The 26,160-nt window shown below is 29.2% G+C and overlaps 1 protein-coding gene across 1 annotated transcript in view; it reads right to left on the bottom strand.

The window, feature by feature from the left end:
- Window positions 1-26,160, bottom strand: part of Smr (Smrter) — a 101,502-nt gene that overhangs the window by 28,726 nt on the left and 46,616 nt on the right. Inside the window, 7 exon segments of the mRNA XM_067269039.1 lie at window positions 3,507-3,573; window positions 6,186-6,238; window positions 6,331-6,387; window positions 6,476-6,592; window positions 6,803-6,979; window positions 11,947-12,190; window positions 23,187-23,323. Coding sequence (XP_067125140.1) covers window positions 3,507-3,573; window positions 6,186-6,238; window positions 6,331-6,387; window positions 6,476-6,592; window positions 6,803-6,979; window positions 11,947-12,190; window positions 23,187-23,323 — 852 coding nt within the window.

The raw sequence follows: 26,160 nt of genomic DNA, 5'->3' as shown, positions 1-26,160 counted from the left end.
AATTTTAAAAAATAATTAAATTATAGAAAATGTTTATTAATCTATTTAACTGTTTTTTTTTTATTTTTTTAAATTGAATGTTCCTTCTAAGGAATTGTCATTTTCATATTTTGAAAGATTAAGTTTTGCAAACTAAAATTTTTAGTTGGTACTAAGCGAAACGATCACCGTAATTGTGGTGATTAATTCGCTTAGTATCAATATGTATCAATATTTCGGAATGTTGATACATATACATTTTTAATTGGTTAAAATTATTAATTAGAAAAAGATACCTGTTTAGAAATTCTAAATTATTAAAATTTATTAGAACAGGATAAATTATATCAAAATAATTTATCCTGTTATTAAACACTATCATATAAAACTAAAAATAAATGTTTCTTTTTAATTTATTACTCAAATAAATCCTGTAATCTATTACAAAAGTATAAATTTATAACATTGTCCTTAATAAACTTCATAAATTTTATAAAATATTAATTGAAAATTAACTTTTGTTACACAATCAAAATTATTAAATGAAAATTGAAAATTAATAAATGGCATAGTCTAAATTACAATTATTTATAATTTTATGCAATCTGTTTTAATTTTTTTTACACTAGTTAATTAACACCTGTCCTCAAACTGAGGGCATGAAGAGTAACTGCAAAGTTTGGAGAGAATTAAAAAGTTTAGAATTTTTTTTTATCCATATTAGATTATCGGGACCCTGCTCAAATTGATAATTTTCGACACTAATGCAGCATTTTAAAAATAACAAAATATTTTAAAATTTAAATATGCCAACTGGTATTATACTAGAGACTTGGCTGGATCTTTGAAGCATTTTACAACATGCCTGTTTGTAATAATTCTTTGCATAAGCAATTAATATTGGTTTTAAAATTCTTATTTAGAATATTTTTTAAAAATAAAAATAGAAAATAATACTGAGTAAAAATTTTAGCATTAGTAATAGAATTTTAAAAATTATTTGTCACCATCAATAATAAAGTTAACATATGCAGTAATTGTAACAACATGAAAAAAACAAAATACACAATATAATCACAATTTATCTGGTCTAATTTGGAGCAATTTTGAAATATCATCTTTTAATGAAAAAAAAAACTATCAATAACTCTTATTAAACGTGTGAAAATCAAAAGTAATTATGTATAAGTTTGTGCATGGTTTAAAAAAGCACATTCAAAGTTAAATATTTAGCTGTAGTAAAGAAAAAGAAAAGAGTAAACAGCACAAATTAAAAAAAAAAATTTTTCATGTACTATATATATATGTTATGGACAAAGTGATTAATCGGGCATTATTCATAATGACCAAAAAGGGTGCGTAGTCTGATAAATATTGATTCATTTATCAAATTGACCGGTCATTATGAATACTGCTATCACCTAGTTGGGCAAAGTGATGATAATAAGTTGAGGAGTAATCATCCGACATACGCTAGCCAATCCGCACTCGGTCGCTTGTGTGTATAGTGTTTAGTACCAAATTTTAAATCTGCTTAAAAAAAACTCCACTTATTTCATTTAGAAATATTTATTTTTTGTGAATTATTTCAAAGTACTATTAACTGATATTCTTCTGGTAACTTAGAAGTAACTTCTATTTTAGACTCTCACTTTTTCTATCATTAACAAATATGCTGATTTTGTAAAATTTAATTGTTTTCACCTTTTTCTGCTATTAACTCATTTAACGGTTGTTTGTGTCACTTAATGATACTTCCATAATCGTTACTTATGTCAAAGAAAAAAGATTAACTACTGGTCACGTAAATTTAAAATTTGGTACTAAATGCAATACACATGCGCAACTAAGATGTAAATTCTGATTGGCTAGCGTATGTCGGACGATCACTCCTAGACATATTATCATCACTTTGCCCGACTAGGTGGTAGCAGTATTCATAATGACCGGTCAATTTGATAAATTATTGAAATTTACTACAATGTCCGATTTTGTTGGTCATTATTCATAATGCCCGTATTAATCATTTTGTCCATAACATATATACTACATGAGAATAGTATGTATATGTATATATATATGTCTTTGTTACAAATTTTTTTCACAACGATAAATTAGTTCTTTATACTTGACATAACAAAAAAAAAAAAAAAATTGAGTTGGTTAATATACATTTAAAGACGAATCTTCTGAAATTTTAATATATTTATTCCCAAATGTAACTTCTGGCAAATCATACTCACATATTAAGTCAACATTCAACTAATTTTTATGTACTGTCTATGGTTAACTGACCGATGGGTAATTAATTTTAATATTCTTATCGTCAACTCTTCAGACTTAAAGAATAATATCTGCCTTTGTTTCAATTGGAAAAGAAAACCATTAACTAATAGAAATTTTTGAAAAGTCAAGAAACTGATATGCCTTTGAGTACAAAATGCACCAAGATATGCCTTATCCCAGTTTATCTTCCTGCAAACCTCCTACAGTATAATTCAATTGTTATTACATATATATTTATTTAAAAAATTTTTTTGTTTCAGAAATTCTCATTTATTTTAAATAAACTTGCATTTTTTAATTTAAATTTTGGTGAATGTTTTTAGTAAAGGTCAATATTATGAGAAGAGTTTTGTATTCCACAATATAATACCCTTTCTTCTTCTGTAAACTCAAGGCCCTTCACAAAGACTCCTTGAGTATGCAAACTAGAGGTCAAGAAACACGGCATCATCCGAATTATCTTGGATTCCCAAGCATAAAACAATGGTAATAAATACAACAATTTCTAGCATTCAGCACAACCCACAATGCAGTTGACCAGCATGTGTGAGAAATGGGGAATAACACCCCAATCTGTACTACCAACAATAAATTGCTAGTATCTTTGTACCAGAGTAAAAACGAATCCTCAACACAGTAGGCTAACACCTTATCAAACTAGACAACGTGCAGCAGAAGAGAAAATATTAAAGCTTAATAATTCAAAAGTTTAGAAAAATAGACCAATGTGTATTATTTTTCATTCCATTTGCTAGATAAATAATTATTCATTTCACTTCATATTTGGCAAAAGAAATGCATAAAAAATAAAGCCCATCATACAAAATATATAGGATACATTTTTGCATTAAAAGATGATATCAAAAAGTTAAAATGGGAAATGAAAAATGTTATTTCACCACTTTTCATTCATAATAAATATGATACATAAATATAAAATTAAAATACATTTCATTTTAAAAACAAATTTCTTCATATTGTAATATTTTATTAATTTCATGCATATATATTATTTTTAAATTTCAGTACATTAACTAACTATAATTCCAAAGATTTTGAAAAGTACGGCATTTCTTCCATCAACAATTAACAAAGATACCGAGGAGACTCCAGACAGATTTGCATTTAAAAATACCGTGACATCCATACATGGAAAGTAAACTTTTCTCAAAACTATTTAATTTATTAAAATATATATATATTAAATGTTTGTTAACAAAGATACATAAGAAAACACTTACTCGGATTTGTCTTTCTTGATGTTTTCTTTTAAAATACTGTATTAAGCTCTTTTTGAATGTTGCAAATCTGAAGACAATAAAAAATCTTGTAAATAATAAGTTCATTCATAACTTTATTCTGAGATATTTTTGAAAATATGAGCATTTAACAAATAAAAGCAGTTCTTCGACACTGCTTGTTAAAATCACCAACAGCTTCATTTATGAGAAAAATTTTTGCCTTTATTTATGCCATTTTCAGTTTTACAACCCTTCTTCCGACAAACATTTGAATTTATAAAATTTCAATTAATTTTAAAAAACTTTTAAAAATCAAATTATTTGACGACCCAATGTGACATTGCAAAGATTTTTTACAATATACAATTAACTGTTGTCCTTAATTATTTAGTTAGTGATATTTTTAAAATTGGTGTTATTCATTATTGATTTCTAGTTGTTACTCAGTTCCCTAGCATTGTTAATGTTTTTAATGACACTAGGGAATGCATAAATGTAGATCTGTTCCAACAGCCTTATGAAAATTCCTTTCCTACGCTTCCAATTTTTCTCATTTGACATCAATGTCATGCTGTTGTTCACGTTTTGTTAGCACAGCAAATGCATTCTGCCTACCATTAGCCACAGATTTGTAATGCTCCCTAACTCTTCTCGATACCGACAATATAACAGACATCACATAAAAGCATTCTTCTGGACCTTTAATTAATTTTATAGTATGGATGCCCGATTCTGAGACATTTCCACCTTATCCTTATAGTTACATTGTATATTTATAACTATTAGGTTGCATTTAGCTCCTAGCCTAAGATCCATTTTATTAACATAACGGGATGCCAATACTGCTACACTTTTCTTTTAATGATAGAAGTTACTTTCTTTTTTGCTTTTATTCTTTGTACTCTTGTTCTGTTGATTCATGTGAAAGTCATGATTAAAACTTTTGTGTATAATTTGTTCAATGATTTTGTGTAATTATTATTTATATCTAGATTAAATTACTATAAACCTACTATAAACCAATCATATACAGTAACATTTATAATGCATAATTTGTGTATTTTTGCACTGAAGTTTTATCAAACAACACTTGATAAATTTTTTAGTTGCACCCCTTTGCTAAATTTCTGGCTACACTACTAACATCAGCATTCAATTTAGTACTTTAAAGCAGTCTATATCATATATTTACTTGATGGTACTAAACTGGTGATACAACTATTGTAAAATTAATTCTAATAAGAGATTACTCAAACTTTCTTCAGAAAAATACATAACATTTGTGAAGTAAAGTTAATGTATGAGGCAAAGTCCAAAAGTTTCCATTCTTGGTTGTATACGAGTAAACTTAATGTATTAATTCACATTCTCATATCCCACAGCTATTATTTTGTGACCACTAACTTTTCAGAATGCAATCAGAAATTATTTGATAGCAGTTAAAGAAGTCTGCATTAAACGAAAATATTCAAAACCGACACAGCAAACTGCGATACTTTACAACCAGTCGTTACTGGAAATGAAACTAGGGTCTTATATTAATCTTTGGTCTAAAATTACCTACAAAAGACTTTTTATAAGGGGATTCAGCTGGAAAAGGAATGGTTTTGTTGTCAACTAGTTGATAGCTGTCATTTTGTAACTGTAAGAATGTCCTGATGATTGACTTTAAAGACAGAAATAGTCTTAAACAGCAAATATTGTGTTTCTTTATTAATACACTACAAGATTTCATCACAAAGGGAGAAATGAATTAAAAAATGGCAATGCCCCCAGTTTGTACTACCCACTTTGCAAAGATTTCTTGAATTCTGCTTCATAAAATTAGCCACCTTCCCTAAGCTCAGACTCAACCCCAAATGACTAGCATCTGTTTTCAAAATTGTAATTTTTAACTTCAGAGGGAAGCATTTCCCAGAAACATTATTTTCGGATGCTTTTGGACCTAAGACTACTACTATACCGGTTAGAAGATGCATTTTCAGAAGTGTGAAAAGTGAACCTAGACCATTGCAAAATAATGAAGATTAAGTCATGTATTTTTTTTTATTAACCTATTTCGACTGAAAACTTTTGGCTTTTTCTATATATTTGATTATAAATCTTGTCCAACTTAACTCCACCGAATAACTGAAAAAATTCTTTGAATCCTACTATATTTAAGACAGGAGATGAGTAAATATATTAAAATTTATTACTGCCTATTCTTCAGAACAGACAGTAATAAATTCTCTCTAAAGAAAAAGCTGTCAAAATGAAACAGTCAAATAAAAATCTATAGATGATGTGTATATACAAAGTTTAAAATTTATCCATCTTTGGGTTTTTATAACAAAAGAATATTTCAGTTACAAGTTTTAAAAATTAATAGACTGATTAATATTAAAAAAAAAAACAAATTAAACAGAGAGAGAAGCTTAAGAATTTGAAAATTGAAACTTAGCTGATGATAAATTGTTACATGAAAAATGAAAAACCCAAGAAGAATAAGTAGATGATGATAAATGTTGAATTTTTATCAACTTAAGTAAACTCTAAGTTTACTGTACTTTCATTTTTGTGAAAATTCATTTTTTCAAAATTTTTCAAATGCAACAACTATTAATTTATCAAATAAAGTTTTTGTAGTCAATATATTATATAAATATTTTTAAACTGATTAAATTGTTTACTACTTACTTTTTTTTATTTTCATGGTGTATCTGAGTATCCATTGGTTGATTATACATGGGCTGTTTGAAAAAATATTTTATTTATATGAAACTTTGCAAAAGGTTTTTGTGTTTTTATAAATTTTACAATTATTTAAATACGGCTAACTTACCAAATCAACTTTTGGTCCTAGTTTTTCTAATAAGGCATGTGCTTGCTGAGCTTTTTTCTGAAATAAGTTGTACACATTAGTAACTTCTTTCAATTTTGTACATTATACGGACTGACCTATCTTTAAATAAAGAAAAAGCACTAACTCTATTTTCAGAATATATAATTTGGGCTATGCTCATTTGCTTCGGCTCGCTCGTAGATATTTCTTGTATGACCTGTTTGGTGTCGGGAGGTTTATTTGCTTCGGCTTCTAATTCTTGCTGCAACGAAATTTGGTAACGGCCGGTTTACAACGTTACGATACAATTACAAAAATTCATACAAAATTAGAAAAATACAATTGCAATAAATTTTATTTATAAAACGACAATGATCGAGAGGATTGCCGTAGAAGAGATTCTACGGAAAACAATTTTATTATCTAAGATTAACAGAAAATACTGTCAATTATTTAAACTTTAAGCATTTACCTTCCGCTTTTTCAATTTTGACGTCTGAGTTTCGACTTGATTTATTTCTCGATCTATCCTATTTATAGCCTGTAATAACTCGTCTTTCGAAGATCTATGAGGAGAAAGATCCTGTTGCAATTCATCTGTTGGTAATGTAGGAGAAATTGCCTCAACTTGAGGTGTATATGCTGGTTCCTGAAATTTGTCATTTTTTAATTGAGTATTCATTAAGGAAATAAAAAAATATTTAAAAAAAAATAATTTTTTTACAGAATTGAATTTTGATTTAATTATAAATACTTTTAATAGCATTAATTCAAATTATTTAAAATTCATTTATTCATCTTATGACCAGAAATTTGTATTATATATTTATTACACTGAATAAAATTATATATAATTAGTTAGAACAGAAATGAGATGGTCCAATTTATTGGAATTTATTTATATATTGTACAAATCATTCTTTATAAACTTAACTGAACAGTGGAATATTGGAATGAAAATATTATGTAGTTCAATTCAATAAGACTGACATGGAAATTATAAGTTTATATATAGAAAGGTTGTATAAAAAATAATGCAACATATTTTTTCCCACTCTCAATTTATTTTCTTAACAATTCATGCATTTCATATTATTATGGATTGTTTTTTGATGTAAACTACAAGCCAACCAATGCCGTATGTTATCAGGCTAGATATCGGCTATAATACTAATAAATTATGAAACAATTTGGTATATATATACCAAATTGTTTGCATATATGTATGTGTCCCCCAAGCTGATATGACTTGGTCAAGTCCGATGTCATGCGCAGGTGGGAAAAAAGACAAATCGTTAGAGTTAGAAAAAGAAGTAACGACTCAGCACGAACGATGTGTCTGCAATATAATAATATCCGTTTAATAATTAGTATCAAGATGATTTGTTTAGTGTTCTTCGTTTTGTAATGTTCTCTGTATCATATTAAAATATATGTCATTATATGTCATAAGAAGCTCTTCACATTCTTTCTTAAACTGTGTTCTGCATACACTTCTTAATGCCCAGCCATCTATAGACACCACACACACACACACACACACACACACACACAACATTGTTTGCATCATAATTAAATACCAAAGCATCATTATATATATGCCTTGCTGGGGTTTGCAATGGACAGTTGAGTGCCTTAGGAGAAGTTTCCAGGATGTGAGTGCTGGATGTGTCCCCAGCTGGCACCGTAATAATCATACTGGAAGAGGAGATTGGACCAGAGGTCCAAGTGGCGTAATTAGCAACACATCTGCACAGTAAGCAGGAGTTGCAGGTTTGAGTCCTGCTCTGGGCTGATTCTTTTCTTCCAGTAGTCTAAATTATTTAATTAAAAATTGTAATTATTAAATTTATTGAGAAATGGCACCTAACATCTCCCTCTAGTACTAAATCGTTTCATAATTTATTCGTATTACAGCCAATATCTAGCCCAATAACATATGGCATTGGTTGGCCTAAGGTTCATAATGTATCAGGTTATAATGTTGTTGTTTGTTTGTTTATGTTTTTTGATGTAATCTCCTTTTAAATATGGCCTTATGCCACCAAGATATAAAGTCTGTATGTCTTCAAAGCATTGCAGATCTCTGTCATGACCACTTCTTTACTATGGGAATAATTACCTTATTGTTTTCAAAATTCTTACTATAAATTGCACCTTTCAAAGATGATTGGAAAGCTGATGATTGGCAAAAGAGCCAGAGGTAATAAAGCAGATCAATCCATCCAAGTTTCCTTGAAGAATGCACTACGTCTGTTTCCAAGTTTCATTAAAAACAGACTTAGTTCATCTTCATAACACTGTGATAATTATAATGTGGTTTTTTCACATCTTTGTGCAAACAAATTGTACTGTATATGTAGAATATTGCACAGTTACATGCATAGTACTTTCAGTTTAATTTATTTTAACCAAAATTTCAGCTGATGCAAGGTTGCATATCCTTTATAATCTGCATGCACACTCAAAGCGTTTTGTGTGCACGGCATGCACACAAAACGCTTTTTTCCAATGGCAAGTTTATAAAAATGACGACTGAAGTGTACTCTTTAAACAGGTATTTTTGGCCTGGGCTCATAGTGGAGGTGTACGCAATAGGGAAGTCATTTCCTATCTGAATCAATAGAACTTTTTGGAAATCTCTCATAAAAGAAGTACATTTGTTAGGGAGGTGCATTAACAGATTTTATTGTATATACAGTCAAACCCCATTTTTCTGTTTCTCAGTTGTACATTTTTTACAATTATACATTAAATATTTTCTGTAAGGTTCTTTCTCCACTATAAAACACTACAGTTATACAATTTTGCACATATACACCATGGTTTTTCAGTATCTATAGAACATTTTCTCACTTATGTTTATTCACTTTGAAATAAAAAAAATTTAAAACAATTATTAAAAAAGTTTAAAAACAAATTATATATTCACTTCAAATGTTAGTCCCCACATAAATTGCCAACAAATGCAAGGGGTATATGTAACATGTGACACCATTTCTGGAGAATTTTTCCATTTAGCAAAGTGTTCCAAAGGTCCAACATGTTGAAATTTTCAATTTCATATTGAACCAGTAGTATAAACCAATTTCAGTAAGCAAATAAAAATCACTTTCTGGTTTCTCATTCATTTTCACTGTTTGCTATCACTGTGAGTTAACCTTTAGAATGGCTCTTCATTCTTTCGTTAGTGAAGTTTCTCATGTAATCCTTTCAACTGATGTGACACATTGAACCAATATGTAATAAGCCCATCCAAAGAATAACAAACAAACAAAACTGAATCAATTTTAAGTACATGATGTAATTTCACACTGTTTTACTTTTCTTTTTGTACATTGTTCAAATGTATTGTACATATAGAAAACTGAAAATTCTTTGTTAAGAATTACATGCATAAATTAAGTCATACAATGTTAAGTTGTACTATTGCATTGACTGTATTCACCCTGAAAGAAATTCAAGAATAGTTTCATTTGTACGGTTTTTCTCACTTACACAATATTTACCTGTTCTTTTGAAAAACATATAAACAGGGCTCAGCTCTTTTATACTTTCCCTAATGAGTGTATTTCTTTATATATATAAAAAAAAAATCTAACAACAAGTCGTGTAACTTTCTCGGCTGTTATGAGATTTTATTTAACAGTGTATTCTTAATTATAATAAATAAAATTGTGCGTGGTGCCATATGTTATGAGATTTCATTATTAAAAACTTTTTATATTTTTAATTATAATAAAATGGCAAATAGCTTAATTTTGAGGGTAGTGATGAGTTTCATAAAAAATTGTAAATGCTATTAATAAATGTCATCATCAAGTCCAACCCTGTTGAGATATGACACATGACATCATTCTATTGTCTCACCCTCTCAACCTTTAACCACTAAAATGTAATAACATCAATGCTCTTGTACACAAGCCACTATGACAAATTTCATTTCTTCACCATTACCCCATCTTGAGACAGTAAATGAAATAGATGCCAACACACATACAGAATTTTTTCCTGTTTTCATTTTCTTGACTTTTTTGGTTCAGATGGTCTCAAAAACGTGTAGTTTTGCAAAACACTCAGAGGGTGAAATTTGACACAATTCCAATACTTTCCCTTGTAATGTATATGTTATGGACAAAGTGATTAATATGGGCATTATGAATAATGACCAACAAAATCGGCATTGTAATAAATTTCAATAATTTATCAAATTAACCGGTCATTATGAATACTGCCGTCTTCTAGTCGGGCAAAATGATGATAATACGTTGAGGAGTAATCACCCAAAATACGCTAGCCAATCGGCACTCGTATCTGAGTTGCGCATGTATATTGCATTTAGTACCAAATTTGGCAGCAGTTGTGACTGTTTGTGCTCTCGACGGATTCCTCTCGGAGGGGAGCCGCTGGCAGGCCGCCGATTGTTTAATGTCACCAGTAATTTATTCACAGTAGTTCTTGAACACACGTATCAATAACTAGTATGTATCAATATCTAGTGACATTAAACAATCGGCGGCTCCCCTCCGGGAGGAGTCCGTCGGGAGCACAAACAGTTGCCACCACCGCCATGATGCTGCATGTAGGTAAAATTTTACCATTTATTTAATATAGTTAATAGTACTTAGTTTTAAAAGATTACATGTTCTTTTTAAAATACTTTGAAATAATTCACAAAAAATAAATATTTCTAAATGAAATAAGTGGAGATTTTTAATCAAATTAATTAATGTTGCACAATTTAAAATTCGGTACTAAACGCGATACAATTGGCAACTCGGAGTGCCAATTGGCTAGCGTATGTTAGATGATCACTCTTCAACATATTATCATCACTTTGCCCAACTAGGTGATAGCAGGATTCATAATGACCAGTCCATTTGATAAATTAATCAATATTTATCACACTGTGTGCCCTTTTTGGTCATTATTCATAATGCCTAATTAATCACTTTGTCCATAACATATACATAACCAGGAAAGTAAACGATGCTTTTTTCCAATGGCAAAGCCTTTTTTGGTTTTTAGTTTATAACTATCAGCTCAAACACATATATTAAACAGGAAAATCTTTTTGTTGGTTTTAAAAAATGTTTGATCATAAGCTTAGCATAATGTGTCAATACAGGTTATTTTATTAATTGAATATAGAGTACAACGAAAAATAACATTGTGAGAGAAAGATAAGTCTGTGTAGAAACTAATAATGGTAACAATAGTAGTAATTTTTTTCAATCAAAATAAAATTGTTTTTATTTACAGAAAAAAAATTTACTTCAAAACAATTTTCTATAATTAATTTTCATGAAAACTGCACTTAATGTTGAAGAAATGACCTTTTCAATACATCAACCTGTATATTATTTATAAAATAAAGTAAAAATAGAGTTACATTCAAACGAAAGAATCATAGAAACGTAATGATAAAAGTTACTGTTCATAGTAATATTAGATAATTGCTTAATTCAAATCACTCATATAATGTTTTGAAAAAATGCATGTTGTGAAAATACTTTATTGTTCATAAATAATTTAACATTATAAAATTAATAACAAAGTATTTGTAACAACAAAGTAGTAGTATATATTGGAATTCCTTGAAAAATTAGACTTTACCTTTTTCACTTCTACCATATCTCTGGTATCGATAACTAAAGGTTGATGAAGAGGAGCTTTAGGTTCTACGCATAATCGTGGTCGTTTACTATGATGAAGATGATCCAATTCCATTTGTGTATGAATGGTACCGACATTTGTAGTCCCACTACGGGAAGCCGGATGAATTAAACCCGATGATGAAAGTGCTGTGGCAGGTAGACCCATTTCTCTTTCGTAAGGAAACCTATATGTCTCGATATATCTAAAAAATAAATATTAAACCATTATGTTAATTCTGTAATTATTGCATTAGTGGTAGATTAAATTTTTATTATAGATATAAATAAATTGTTAAATGATATATGCCTTTTCTTTAATATAACTTGCAGGATCAATATTGTAACAAATCACAAACACCTAACGTATGTTGTGGACAACATTAAATCAAGAAAACAACAACATAATGACTGATTATATACTGAGTGATCAAACAAAAAGAGAATTTGCAAGAAGTAGTGCAAGAAGTTTGGATCATATAAGTTCACAATACTGCATGAGATTCATTGTACAATTCTGAGTCTATTAATGGGTATATGGAAAAATTCTCCACCAAAATATCTCCCTCTCTAGTTAACAGCTAATATTTTTTAATTATACTGCATGTGCTATAATTTGAAAAAGTGTGAAATACTGTAGGACATTCTACAATCTTTTTAATGAATTCAAAATGGAAACAAAATAAGATCCTTTATGCCTAAAAATATAAAACTTTTACACATTATACAAAAAATTAGAAAAAAGTTTACTACAAACCATTTTGCAAATGAAGGGATTTCAAAACAGACTATAATATTACCTTCTCCAACATTTTAATAGTGGGTTATCACCACAGAGAAGAATGGGGTCTGACAGAAAAGCAAAAATTTAACAAATGCTAAGTTAGAAGGATTGAAGAAGATGTTTGAAGATAGTAACAAGGTTTCAATTCAATCTGTAGCTTTAAAACTGAAAATTATGCATTTATGGCTTCATAAGACTTTGATAACAAAACAAACACATTGAATATTGATGATAGTAATTCTGGACAGAATACACATGTAAAGGTCACTGGCAAAGATGAAGTGTAAAAGTTCTCTGAAAAGTTCTTCATTTTGGCTGATGAATCTAATTTCACCCTAATACACTAGATCAATAATAACAGTGGATTTTATACTGGTGATATCCCTTATATATCTGTCAACATAAACTTTTCTGGGAAAATAATCTGAGACAAAGTTTTGTTTGGGACTGCAATGGAACCGAAAGGATTGAGCCCTAATCAAAAAATCAAATTTTGCTATCAATGCCCAGTGACATTTAAATGAATGTATAAATGTCACTTGATTCTTTACATTTCAAAACAACTATTCTCAAACAGAATAGGTCTTTGGACCAGATCAATGAAGTTCCCACCATGCCAACACTGTACTGGATTACCTGTAATAAGAAAATACAATGTTTGGCAAAAAAAGAAGAAAACCCAGCAAATGAGGATTTTTAGCAATTCTCAAAGCAGCTGCTTACAAAAAGGAGTGGAAGACAAAAAACACAAATCAACCGATCAATTGCATTTTTTGCCCGAAAAATGCAAACCAAAGTCCCGTACAAAAACTTAACTGAACACTCTAAGTTGAGTTGACTGTGTTTGTTGTTAGACACTTGTAGAATTACAAAAATAAAAAAAATGTATAACTTTCCATCATCTATGACTATTCAAATGACTAGTTCATATAATCTTTTTCAAGGTAAAAACAGCATAAGATTTTTCTGGACACCCATCATTAGCTTGCTATTGTTAACTTAAAAGTGTTGTGAAAATTGTACATTCCTTATACTACAAACAGAGGATTTCCATAGTCAAAAGTTACACACACACACCAAAAAAAAAAAAAAAAAACAAAACAAAACAAAAGTTACTGAAAATTAAGACAATGATTTATGAAAAAATATTCCAAATCATTTGTGCCCACTGGGGGTTTATGTTTCCGAACTTTTTAATAAATGATAGTCCACAAGATAACAGAGTTATCATGAAACAAAAAATTATCTGAGCAAAACCTGGAACGTGCTTAAATGCAAATCCCACCAAATCTTTAAGGTAGTTATTTCAAGAGAGTGTATACAGTTAAGAATCAAATTTCATCCTTATAAAACAGAGGTCATCAATAAACTTTATTTACCCAGTATTATCTACATTCGATTAGAAAGTCAACATAATTCTATCATAAACCTTATATAAGGTTTATGATAGAATTATGTTTACAACCCAGTGTTTATAGGAGTTATTTAGAAAGTCAAGTTTAACCCTGGTCCTTGTAAGGGCTAGGACAAGTTTCCTATATATTTTAGCCAGTTTAGCCATTCCAATAAAATCCATCTTAAAAAACAAAGTGTTGATAAATATATCACACAAACCTTACGAAGCTTTGCAAGGACTGTCGAAGGGTCAATCTACGTAAACCAAGTACAGCCTCCATTTACATCCCTGTTGGGTAATGTGATCCATTTCAGTACAAAACCGCTTCATTTAACACCTTAATCAAGGGAGCATTTTTGCATTCCTCCACTCCGCAAGCTCTAGCCACCGAATTGGCATATATTAAATGCATAGTAACCAATCACAGGTACCCTAATCTGACCCGTAGGTTGATCGATTGTTACCACTGCTCCATGCAGGTGTCCACCATCCACACCTGCAGTGACAACCGACTGTACGATGAAACACGTGTCCCTATCACATTTAATCCATACATTAAATCGTTACATATAGAGATCGCCAACAAACACCGCTTCCGGATCACGTACAGGAGATGTCCGACCATCTTGACATCCTCCACGACGAGAAGGGCGCGTTCCCAATCAGAGCACACTCCTGGGTGTTTACTCCATCCCTCTTAAGGACCACAGGTGTGATAAGCACCTTATTTACATTGGTTCCACCAAATGTTCCTTGGGAGATAGAATACATGAGCACTCAGCAGATGTTCGGCATGGGAGGAACAATATGGCTCTTGCAGTTTATGCGACTGACCCTGACATCGAGGCCACCTTCAACCAAGCGAGGATCATCATCACTTTGCTTCTCCCAAAGCACCTGAGATGGTTGGAGGCTATTTCCATTTATAAAGCTAGCCGCACCACCACCTGCATAAATTACAAAGATGGGCTGAATTTGTCCATTGCCTAGCAGGCCCTCATGGACACCAATCTTTAATCACCAACTACCCAAATGAATGCGCATGTCCAACACAACGTTCTTACACAAGACATGGATTCAGTTCTAATTTTAAATATTCATGTTCTATTTTGTTCTACGTTCTGTCACTTGTTTTTGTATCACCGAAGAACTATTTTTGTTCAAAAATGGTAGTATTATATTTATTTGTCGTATCACCCACACTGGTAACAAGTTCCAGATATGTGATTGATTTCATCCTGGTGTTATTTGAGTGTAGAAGTTAAACTTTATTTATTTACAATTTCAAATTTTATCCTTCAAATCCATAGCAAATAAATCTTTAAGATTTTAATGTTTCTTGCGACATGTAGCAGTAGTGCAACCAGCTTTCAGAATCACAAAACTCCTCGAAAGTCCTCTTTTTGTTCGATCATGCGAGATTAACAGTGCAAAATGCTAAGTAAAAATGTTAAACCGGCTAGGAGGGTGAGACAAAGAATAATTTTGAGCACCTTTGAACAATGACCCAAGTTGGCAAATCATTTAAAATGTTGGAAGGGGTAAAACAATTTTATCATTGGTATAAAAATATATTTGTTTTTATACCAATACACACACACACATGCCTATCTTTCAAATGAGTAGCACTGATGATAACAAAGCATTGAAAAAGATAACATCACTAGTTTTAGCATACAAAAAAGTATATTGACTGAGTTGCTTAAAATTCTATAAGTGGGTGAAGTCGGGAATTTGTCAGAAACGAGTCCGGATCGCAGCATAACTAGATTTAGCAAGAATTCTGCATTACCAAACTCAAAGGTTATTCAAAAAAGTAGATGCATATAGAACAAAACCATTCCTTTATAGTTAAATAAACTTATATTTTGGCCAAAATCTACATATAAATCATAGAACAATGATAATTTAGTAGTTTGAGAAATCAGTGTTCTCATCTTCAGAATCCATGTCTAAATAGGTAGGGGAGAAACTTCAGAAAAGTTATTGAGCAAAAAAATAAAACTAAATGTTCAAAAGAAATTATTCTTCAAGTGATTTACATTTAATGGCTACAATTGATAATTTAATAAGCTTTGCTGATAAAATATTTTATTAGTAACTTTTTTGATTTTTATGACATCTATTTAAAATGACAAGGAAAAATTTATTAAATGTACTTTAAGTATCAATATTTTCTGTCTTAATACAAGCTGAAATGTACAGTTTATTTTACGTATGTAAGGTTTAATCAGAACGTCTAAAGAAATCCCTGACAGAAGAGGATTCCTAAGTACTTCATGGTTGTCTGAGGCTAAGGACTTCCATTTTAAGAAGTAACAAAGTAAGAAATTTAAATACAGTGTAAAGTTAAACTTATCTTATTTGAGATCTATAATAATCATCTATAGCCCAAGTCAATACACCTGTCTGTGTTCATACAATTTCTGTGGTTCAAAACCAACTGTTTCTGCAAATATCATTGCTAGTCTTTTTACTCATGATAGGACTAAATCAAGGGAGTGAATGGTTTTTGCATTATTTTAATTTTTCCATCTCCAAAAACACAACTTTGAGTATTATTATTACAGTAGAGCGCCGAAAAGTGGAACCAATTGGGGACTGGGGTCGTTCCAAGTAGTGATTTTTTCCAATTTCTGATTATGTACGAAAAAATATATTAACCTGTCCGATGTTCAAATTTTTCTTCGTTGCGTGTCGCTTCCTGTTGAATTTTTCTCCGTTGCGTGTCGCTTCGTGTCGAATTTTCGTCGATTTTAAGCCTAACGAAAATTTTTATAATAAAAATCGAGGCTATCGTATCGTTAAAAATTATTTCTTTATTTTGTACAAACAAAATAAATATATTGAAGAATATAAAAAACATGAAAATTATACTTTAGAAGTAAATTTAGTATCAAAAACGTTCGATTCGGCACGACACAGTCCGACTGAAAATCGTTCCAGTTTCCGGCCATTTCAATTACCGACGTTCCACTTTTCGACGCTCTACTGTATTTACAATATCACAAACCTTCATTAAGAAGCTCTAATTTAATTTAATCCAAAAAGTCTGTTATCTTTTATTCCAAGCAAATTCATTCTATCCATTCAGAACTTTCTGAAGCCATAAAACAAAGAAATTTGTAAATTAAATTTAAAAAATACATTTACAATTTCACAATCAAATAAAATTTTACAATATCCAATATCATTTCTGTATATTAAAGTCCTTTTACACTCGGGTATTATTATAAATTCCTCCCCGTTTTTTTTTTATCTTGACATCGACTACTTTTATCCGTATCATTCGCTATAATTTAATAAATCTTCGTTAAATAACATTTGAAATAGGTTATACCTTAAAACCTAACTATATTCCTTCAAATAAGGTTAATTATTGTTTGTGGGATTTCTATATTCTGTTCTTTTTATTCGTAATAAGACTAGGTCAAGGGAGTGGATGACTTTTGCAATAAGTACTTATAATCATTTTTCCTGTATGTTATAGTCCAAATAATTAGTAGTAGTTCTAGAAATACAGAAACTATAGTATATAAGTTAGACCAACTAAAAATGTCCAATTTGTATCTTGATTCAGAAGTTAAAAAATTTAAGTACTTTACTTTCTCTGAATTTCCAGTTGATTAAAAGGGAGATAATCTGCTTATGTGGTGTAAACATATTAAAATGCAAAAAAACACATTTTTTCTACCTTAACTAAGAGTTTGACTTTTGTTACACAAAGAAATACAATATGGATATTTCTAAGGCCATTTCTACATTTACGATGCAATTTTCTTAAATAGTATAATAATAATAATAAAAAATTCATATTAATTTTTATTAATTATTTTTTTTTACCATTATGGACAATGAGTAAATAAATAAATAAAAAAACTTTCTATTACTACTTTTAGATATTGGTAGGCCTTAGCAATAACGTAATGGCAGTTTATTTATTTTGTGGAATTTATTTCGACGATACTGCCATTACATCAAATTCTATTACAGAAAATCCGTGTTTCATAAATATTAAGTGTAAGTGTAATTTAGTAATGACATATTTTGAAAATTAAGTGAAGTTCAGAACTTTAGTCTACATTCTCTGTTTAAATTTCTAAAGTAGATCTGTTGAAATTCTATTACAATAATAAAGACAGTGAGGTCTCTTGCATGATTTTCCTGAGACTCGAATGGAAGTTTAAGAGGACCGGAAAGGAAATCTGATAATTTTCAATTATACTACGATATAAAAATTTAAATAATCAAAGCCCAAAAAGAGTAATTATGTTGAATATGAGAAATTTCTCTATTTAAAAAATAAATATGTTTAAAACTGAATTATAATAGAGAAGGAACAATAAGAGTTTGGCTCAAAGTTAAAATTGTGTATGGTACCATCTGATACAAGATTTTATTTAAAAAGTAATCTTTTTATAATATTAATTATTATAAAAGGTAAAAGCCCTATTTTTGAAAGCAGAAGCAAGTTTTTAAAAAATTGTAAATGCCAATAATGAGTAAATTTTTTATTAAGTCTAGCTCCACTCAGATATGACCCATTCCCCTCCTCATCTTATAATTTCCAAAATGTAATAGCCCCCATAAAAATATAATACTCCTGCTAAATTTCAAAATTTTTGGTTCACCCAATCCAGAGATATAATGCAAAATATATGTGAACAAAAGTTTTGTAAGATTTTTTTTTCTTTTACATTTTTGGATTCCTTGAGAGTCAAAATGTCAAGAAATGCAAAATTATTACCATTTTATCTAGCTTTATTTCTGAATTTATTTTTTCATGATAACTTCAAAATCAAGAAAATATTCAATAATTAATTTATATAAAAAGGGAGCAACTCACAATAACCAATTAACCAGAGTGCAAAAGATCGATATTTGCAAATGTTTTTGAAGCCACTTCTGGGCTCTTCCTCGGGCTTCTTATTTATTTATTCATTCAAACAAGCCGGTCATTAACCTTTGAATATCTATCAAATGGTATTTGATTTGAGATATGATATGCGCACGAGTTCCAATATGTTTAAATAATATTGAACAATACTTTTGATTACACTCCAGTTAATTGGTTATTGTGAGTTGCTCCCTTTTTATATATTCCTCCCGGTATGGTGAGGTTAAACTAATTTATAGTTCGTGTAATAAGTGATATTTTTTAAAGCCAAAATAATGACAAAGTTACAATGCAAACATGGGATATTGCAATACGGTTAGAATCAAATTGTAGTGTTTTGGAATCTGATGCATAAAAGCATTAACTGTAGATAAAAGTTTGAGAATGCAGATCAAAATCACTTATTAATGATTATGATTGATCAATAGTTTTGTAGATAGTCTGACTTGATTAACTAAAATACTGTTTCTCGATATACATGAACTGTAATCTTTTCTCTTCATACAAAACTATTGATAAAGGATGTAAGTTATCATGCACGCAACTTTACCAGCTGTTAATATTTTTATGCATCTGAATATCAGTGAGCAAGTTACAATTTCCAGAAATAAATACTCAGCGAAGTCTTTAAACAAACAATAAAAGCAGCTTGAGAAAGTTTGTATTGTCGTGGAGAAATGCGATTTAACATCCCGAAAATGTAAACAAGCGTAAACATTGTTTATGCCTATCCCAATTTGAATGCATTGTTTATATTCTTTTGATTACATTCCAATTACAAGTTTGTATATCCTTGAACAATAACATTTCATTTGTGGAATTTAAAACATAATATTTATATCAAGAAGACAGTAATAATATAATTTAAAGATTTTTGACATCATTTAGTCATTTTAAATATCTCATTTAGCATACTTTACGAACTGTTAAAAATAAATTAATAAATAAGTAAGTAAAATAAAAAGAGAGTTCAGCTTAATAAAAAATTTATGCTTTTCAATGACTAAATTTCTTTTTTTTTAAATAATTTATATTCTATCAGATAAATTTAAAAATAAAAATTCTTGTTTTAATATTAAAACAGATGATGTTTCTGGCAACTTAACTGCCTACCTCCAGCCAAATTGCTTTGCATGCAATTATTAATTAGCCTTAATATAACCTGTTAATAATTCCAGCAGATCTTTTATAAGTTTTAAAAATTATTTAGGAAATTCCAAACATTAAAACTTTTATTTTCAATCACACTACAATTTAAATATTGAGTTTGAAATTAAAAAACAGAAGTTCAATGCTAAAAAAAAAGAGAAACTGTGTTATTGACACTGGCAACTTTACAGATTAGATTAAGTATAAAAGTATTAATGTATTCTGAAAGAGCTTGACATTAAAAGGAAAAATGCATTTCATAAAAAAAAGCTAAATAAAAACAATTCCTCCTGTTTATTAATAATATAACTGAAGTAATTCAATTTCAGAAGTTAACAAAGCTATATATCGAACATACAATAAAAGTAAACAAATCATTTTGTTATAATTTAGCTATTAAAAGGAATTATTCGCTACTCAGGAACGCCAAGGACAAGCCGGATTTTCTAAGAGCACCGGGGGTGTACAGTATCCCGATAAGAGATCACAGGTCCCAAACGGATTTAATATACATCGGATCTACTAAGAGATCCGTGAAAAAGAGGATCGCGGAACACAGGTATGACGTCAACAAGAAAAGACACACCACCGCCCTCTCGACCTACGCCACCGACCCCGATATAAAGGCAGATTTTGATAAAACCAGCCTAATTAAAACATCATTCGACACGGACCGCATCGGGGCCTTGGAGACCCTTGAGATTTACAAGGCGTCTAAATCAGGGAAATGCATTAATTTCAAAGATGGAAACGTTTTATCATATGCGTGGAGATATGTCTCCGAAGTACACCCGCAATGGTAGCATATCAGAGTAGTGTACTATTCGTGTACGGATGTACGCAGTCATTTTTATGATTATATTATAGGCATTAAAAACAAGTTGGATCATTCGCAATTATGGCACGCGGTGAGAGGTTCGATCGTTTGAACTTTGAAAGAATTCTATTGCATTCTATCTCGAAAACCGTCGAATAAAACCCGACGAAGATCGCGGAGAGGATCGAAAACGTTAGTTAAGTGGTCGTTAATGTTAGTACTTAGTACCGGAAATTCGAAAAAAGGCTTAAGAAGGTATAATGGATATCATATGTACCGGTATGAGGATTGTTTGCTATTAAAAGCATCAGTATTTTCGAATAATGAGGATTATTTGAAAATTCATCTTTAAGAGAATAACTTCATAAATTTCAAAATGCTCCAGAAAAAATAAAATTTTGTTAGTATTGTAACTATTAATAACAAATACAATATTGTAGTCTCCATCCGACACTTTTGGGATCCGGCTAGTGGCGGACCACAGAAGTAACTGACATTTTATAACGAATTACTATGCTTCAAGTGAATGGCTTCATTCAAATATTAATCATCATAAAATGAAATCAAAAATGCTTTCTGGAGAACAAAATTTATAGAAGATAAAATATTTGAATATATTTTTAAAAATTTATCTTTAAGTTTGCAGTGAGGTTTTAATTTTAAAAATATTAGAAGTATTTATTGTATAAATCATAACTTAATAAGAAAAAACCAAGAGAATTACAGCTTTTAAGAGTTAAAAAAAATTTCATATAACATCAGAAACACTTCACTGCACACAAATGAACCAGTGCCTCAGTGCTGCCAAAGAACCACTCTGGCAACTGATCCACAAACAAATAACTGCAGACTGTAAACACACTGAAGTGTAGAAGTTTCAACTGTAGTTAATAAATTTTTTCCTCAAAAACTATTATTTGTGGAATTTTTATGCATCATGTAAAAAGCAGGAATAATAAACTGAATTAATATATCAAAATCATACAAGTGAAGTGTTTACTACATAATTTGTTATATTTGTCTCGTAATACCTTAAAGACAATATTTCAATATTGATCATAAATTATGGAAGTACTGATTTTCAAAATACCATCCTTATAGAAATCCTTTCAAAGAAGTTCTTACATAATTAAAGATTTTTCTGTCATTCTATTATCCTTTGGATCAATCTGTAAATTTTACTATTTTTTGTTTTATACAAATTATTCTATTGTTAATTTATTAATCCATCCACCCACCACTATGCTCGACTAAATGCTAATAGAAAAGTGTAACAAAACAGCTATTTATAATAATTAATTGAAGTAATTTTGACTTTGTTTCAAAAATATATTTAATTCTGAATTCAGTTCTCTAATGAATGTTTGAAGGAAGCTAAAAAAATACTCTGCCATGCTCCTGTTACAAGTTATTAATGCCAAACAAACTGTCAGATTGAGCCACCCGGATCCCGAGCGAGTCTTTGCTTCCAGAGGTATATTAATTTAGATATAACCTTACTTGGTTAAATACAGCACTGGTTGGAAATGACCACGGCCTAAGAACTGCAAGCGCACCGCACGGCAAGAGAAGGTTGCAAACTGTCAGATTATTTATCAGGTCACAATGATGCTAATTTAATTATTAGAGCCTAATTACTTTATGTCAAATCATTAAATTAGCCTTATTATGGCCTGATAAATAACTTTGGCAGTTTGTTTGAAATTAGTAAATGGAGTCGGGTTGACGTATGTGCTGTTACGAATTGTTTGATCTATTAATAAAGTAACTAAGTCAGAATGTAACTTACAGTTAACTTACTTTATGTAACACACACATTTTCGCACATTTCTGTGATGAGTTTAGACCAACAAACAACTTGACTTCCTTGATTTCTAGTTGATAAGGATAACAGTAACTACAGATGACCACAGATATTTACATATAGTATTGAATGTTTCAAATTCCATTCCATACCAATTAATTACTTATAGGTTGCTTATGATGCTATATAATGTCAAACAACATGCAAACTCTTTGAAATTATTAACAGTTTTGTTTTTTAATTCCAGTTCACAGAAAATTCAAACAGAAACAGACTTTAAATATTTCATAATGCAATGAGTATCTGTAACACACATTTTTTCTTTTTATAAAAATATTTAAAAAAACGAAATTACCTTTCCCTATCACTACAATCAGCCGACGTCCCATAATCAGCAACTACCGGTAATAATGACGGTCTTCTCCTCACATGTTGAACTATTTGCTCATTTTCACGAAAACGGTCTAAAGGATAATCAGCTTGTCTCTCGACCTAAAAGAAAGAAAATTACGAAAACAGTATCAGTGGCACATATTTGTTGTTAAATATACCATAGATTATAATATTTTCAATTAAATATCGCTATATTTAACACTTATAAATATAAGTTTGTATTTGTGCAAATCATACATTCTTTATGTACTACATAAAAAATTTTCTTGTAGTATATCATTTCATTGTGAAATCATTTGTAATAACATCTTATTGTTTTCAAACAAAATTATTAATTATGTATCAAATACAACACTTACTGTTTTAGATGAATTTACATTTCTGCTAAACTTTTTTGGTAGCCACACATTAAAATTAGTTTGAACACTGTTTTAGTGCAAATAATAAAATTATTAATTTTATGCACACTACGATAAAAAAAAGTACTTTCAGGCTGTCCTTTGAATATCTAATAATATATCATTCAGAATAGTATAATAAACATTTACTGCTGTAGAGAGAGAGAGAGAAAATGTATTTATTATATTTTAGTATTGCATGAAGTGATGTTACACTGAGCCTTAAAACCAAATAATTTTTCATATTTTCTCAAAAGTTTATAATTTGCTCAAAAAAAAGATCGAATGCCTTATAAACCAAAATCTTACAAACAAAAACAATGTACTATCTTAAAGAATGACACCGAATGACAGTTAATGCATCATTAACTTGTCTTTTTACTTCTGTAAAAACAAAGAAGTATAAATGATTACATTAAAAAACATTGACAACCTTCAAGTCTTTAAATAACCTTCTACAGCATATTGTTCGTTGTAAATCGAATAAACTAATACTGAATTTCCAATTTTCAAAATACTGTAAATAAATATTTAACCATTTATAAACTTTTTATTCATTTCTTTCATGAAAAACAAATTTTTTAAAGTAAACTCATACAAATTATGGTAACTTTACCATACTCTATTATTTATTACATATTCCATTTAAGGAATACACTGATCTTAAATAAAAGTATTATGTAAAAATTATTTACATAAAAATTAAAGTACAACTCTCTTATCACAATTCTTAAATTCACCAAAAGAATTTAATGCTAATTCATTTTTATTATGATATTACATTATTCACCAAATCAAACTTTTATCAGTATAAGGTGTTTACTTTTTTTTTTACTGCCTGTCAAGGAAAACAAGCCGCAAGATTTATTGCTACAGGAAAAATTTAAATAAGTTCGGTAACTGATAAGAACCAGAAATTAGTCACTCGAAAAAAATTAATGATAGCGACAGAGCCAAACTTAGGGTGGGGCAATCACGGATGCAGAAAATAGTGTCTCTCAATCCCGTCTACAAATTACGATATTTTAATTGGTACAAATTGTGCATTTTTCAAAATGCATACAAAGGACAAACCGTCGAGTAAGTCTAAATTATATATACTGTATGTTAGTTAAAGCTAAGAGATTACTACAAAAACTAAAATCATCATCAATAATTTATACATACAAGAAATACTAATCTAGAAATATGAAAGTATTTTCCTTAAAAATAATAAATAAATAAATAATTTTTATTTTCTTAACAATTGAACATTACATTTTCTGGAGGAAACATGCATGTGGAGAATCTTGAAAATAAAACAACATATATACAAAATATCTCACATTACCCTATCTGCACATTCCAAATAGCATATAATTTATATTTCATATCATTTTTCTTCATAAAAGCTTAAAATTTTGAAAAACAATATTTAATTTGTAAATAATATAAAATAATTTTCAATTTCAATCCATCCTACTATCTTTAAAATGTAGTTCTCATTTCTTTATTGTTATTTCTTGATTGTACAGAAAAGCTGTGTGATATTTTATCGCACAACTTTTATGTCTTTGTAAATTTGGATTCAACGTGCATATTTTCATAACTATTTTGAATACTTTATTAAACTTTTTAAATTTGATAAAATATTTAATAATAAATGTTATTAAAAACTAAAAACTATAGCAATAATACTGAATAAATACTTGATTTTTAGTAACAGTTCATAAACACATTCTAAATGTGACACAAAAGTGATAAACATCATAATAATAGATTAAATTTCTACATTGTATTTTGTATTTATTTAAATATAATAATAAATGTAGCAAAAAGCAGTCATAAAATATGTTATTTGAAAATCTGATTATAACTCCTAATATTTCTTTCATTTGTTTTTTTTAAACTCAAAATGGTAAAATGTTTCTACCTTCTGATTTAGATAATTGTAATTTCTTTTAAATTATATCTTGATAAAATAATAATTATTTTAAATTATTCTAAATTTAAGAACAATCATATGAAATAAAATCATTCATGCAATACAAATTACAAGATAATCAATAAGTTAATCTGAAATACTGATAAAATGTGTTTTATTACAAATCTTTAAACAATGAAAAATAGCATTATGAATCATGCTATTGAATTTAATTAATATTAATTTAAGATCAGGACAACACACCTAAATTGTATTCACTAATTAACAACACAGAAAAAAAGCACAGAGCTGGTGCATTAAAAAAATTTATGTTTGCTGGCTCAAAACCAAGAATTTGATACTTTTTGGTGCTCTGGCTTAGTTAGCTGTCAATTTTTTTCGTTACACATCAGTTTGGCCGAATCCGAAGTTAACATTCATTAACTAACAGGTCAAACCAACTATAGCACTATATCAAATGAACGTTTATGACATTAATTTGAAGAAAAAAATGTTTTAACTTCAATAACATAATGCACTGACTATTACATTGTATCTTAGTTCAAATAGATTCTTTTTGGTTACATTTTTTTAAACTAGTAACATTATAGAATTTAATCACTTTTTTACAATTT

The sequence above is a fragment of the Centruroides vittatus genome, unplaced genomic scaffold, assembly GCF_030686945.1.
Source record: "Centruroides vittatus isolate TY-2023 unplaced genomic scaffold, ASM3068694v2 contig_345, whole genome shotgun sequence".
NCBI lineage: Eukaryota > Metazoa > Arthropoda > Arachnida > Scorpiones > Buthidae > Centruroides > Centruroides vittatus.
This window is presented reverse-complemented; position numbering and strand designations above follow the sequence as displayed.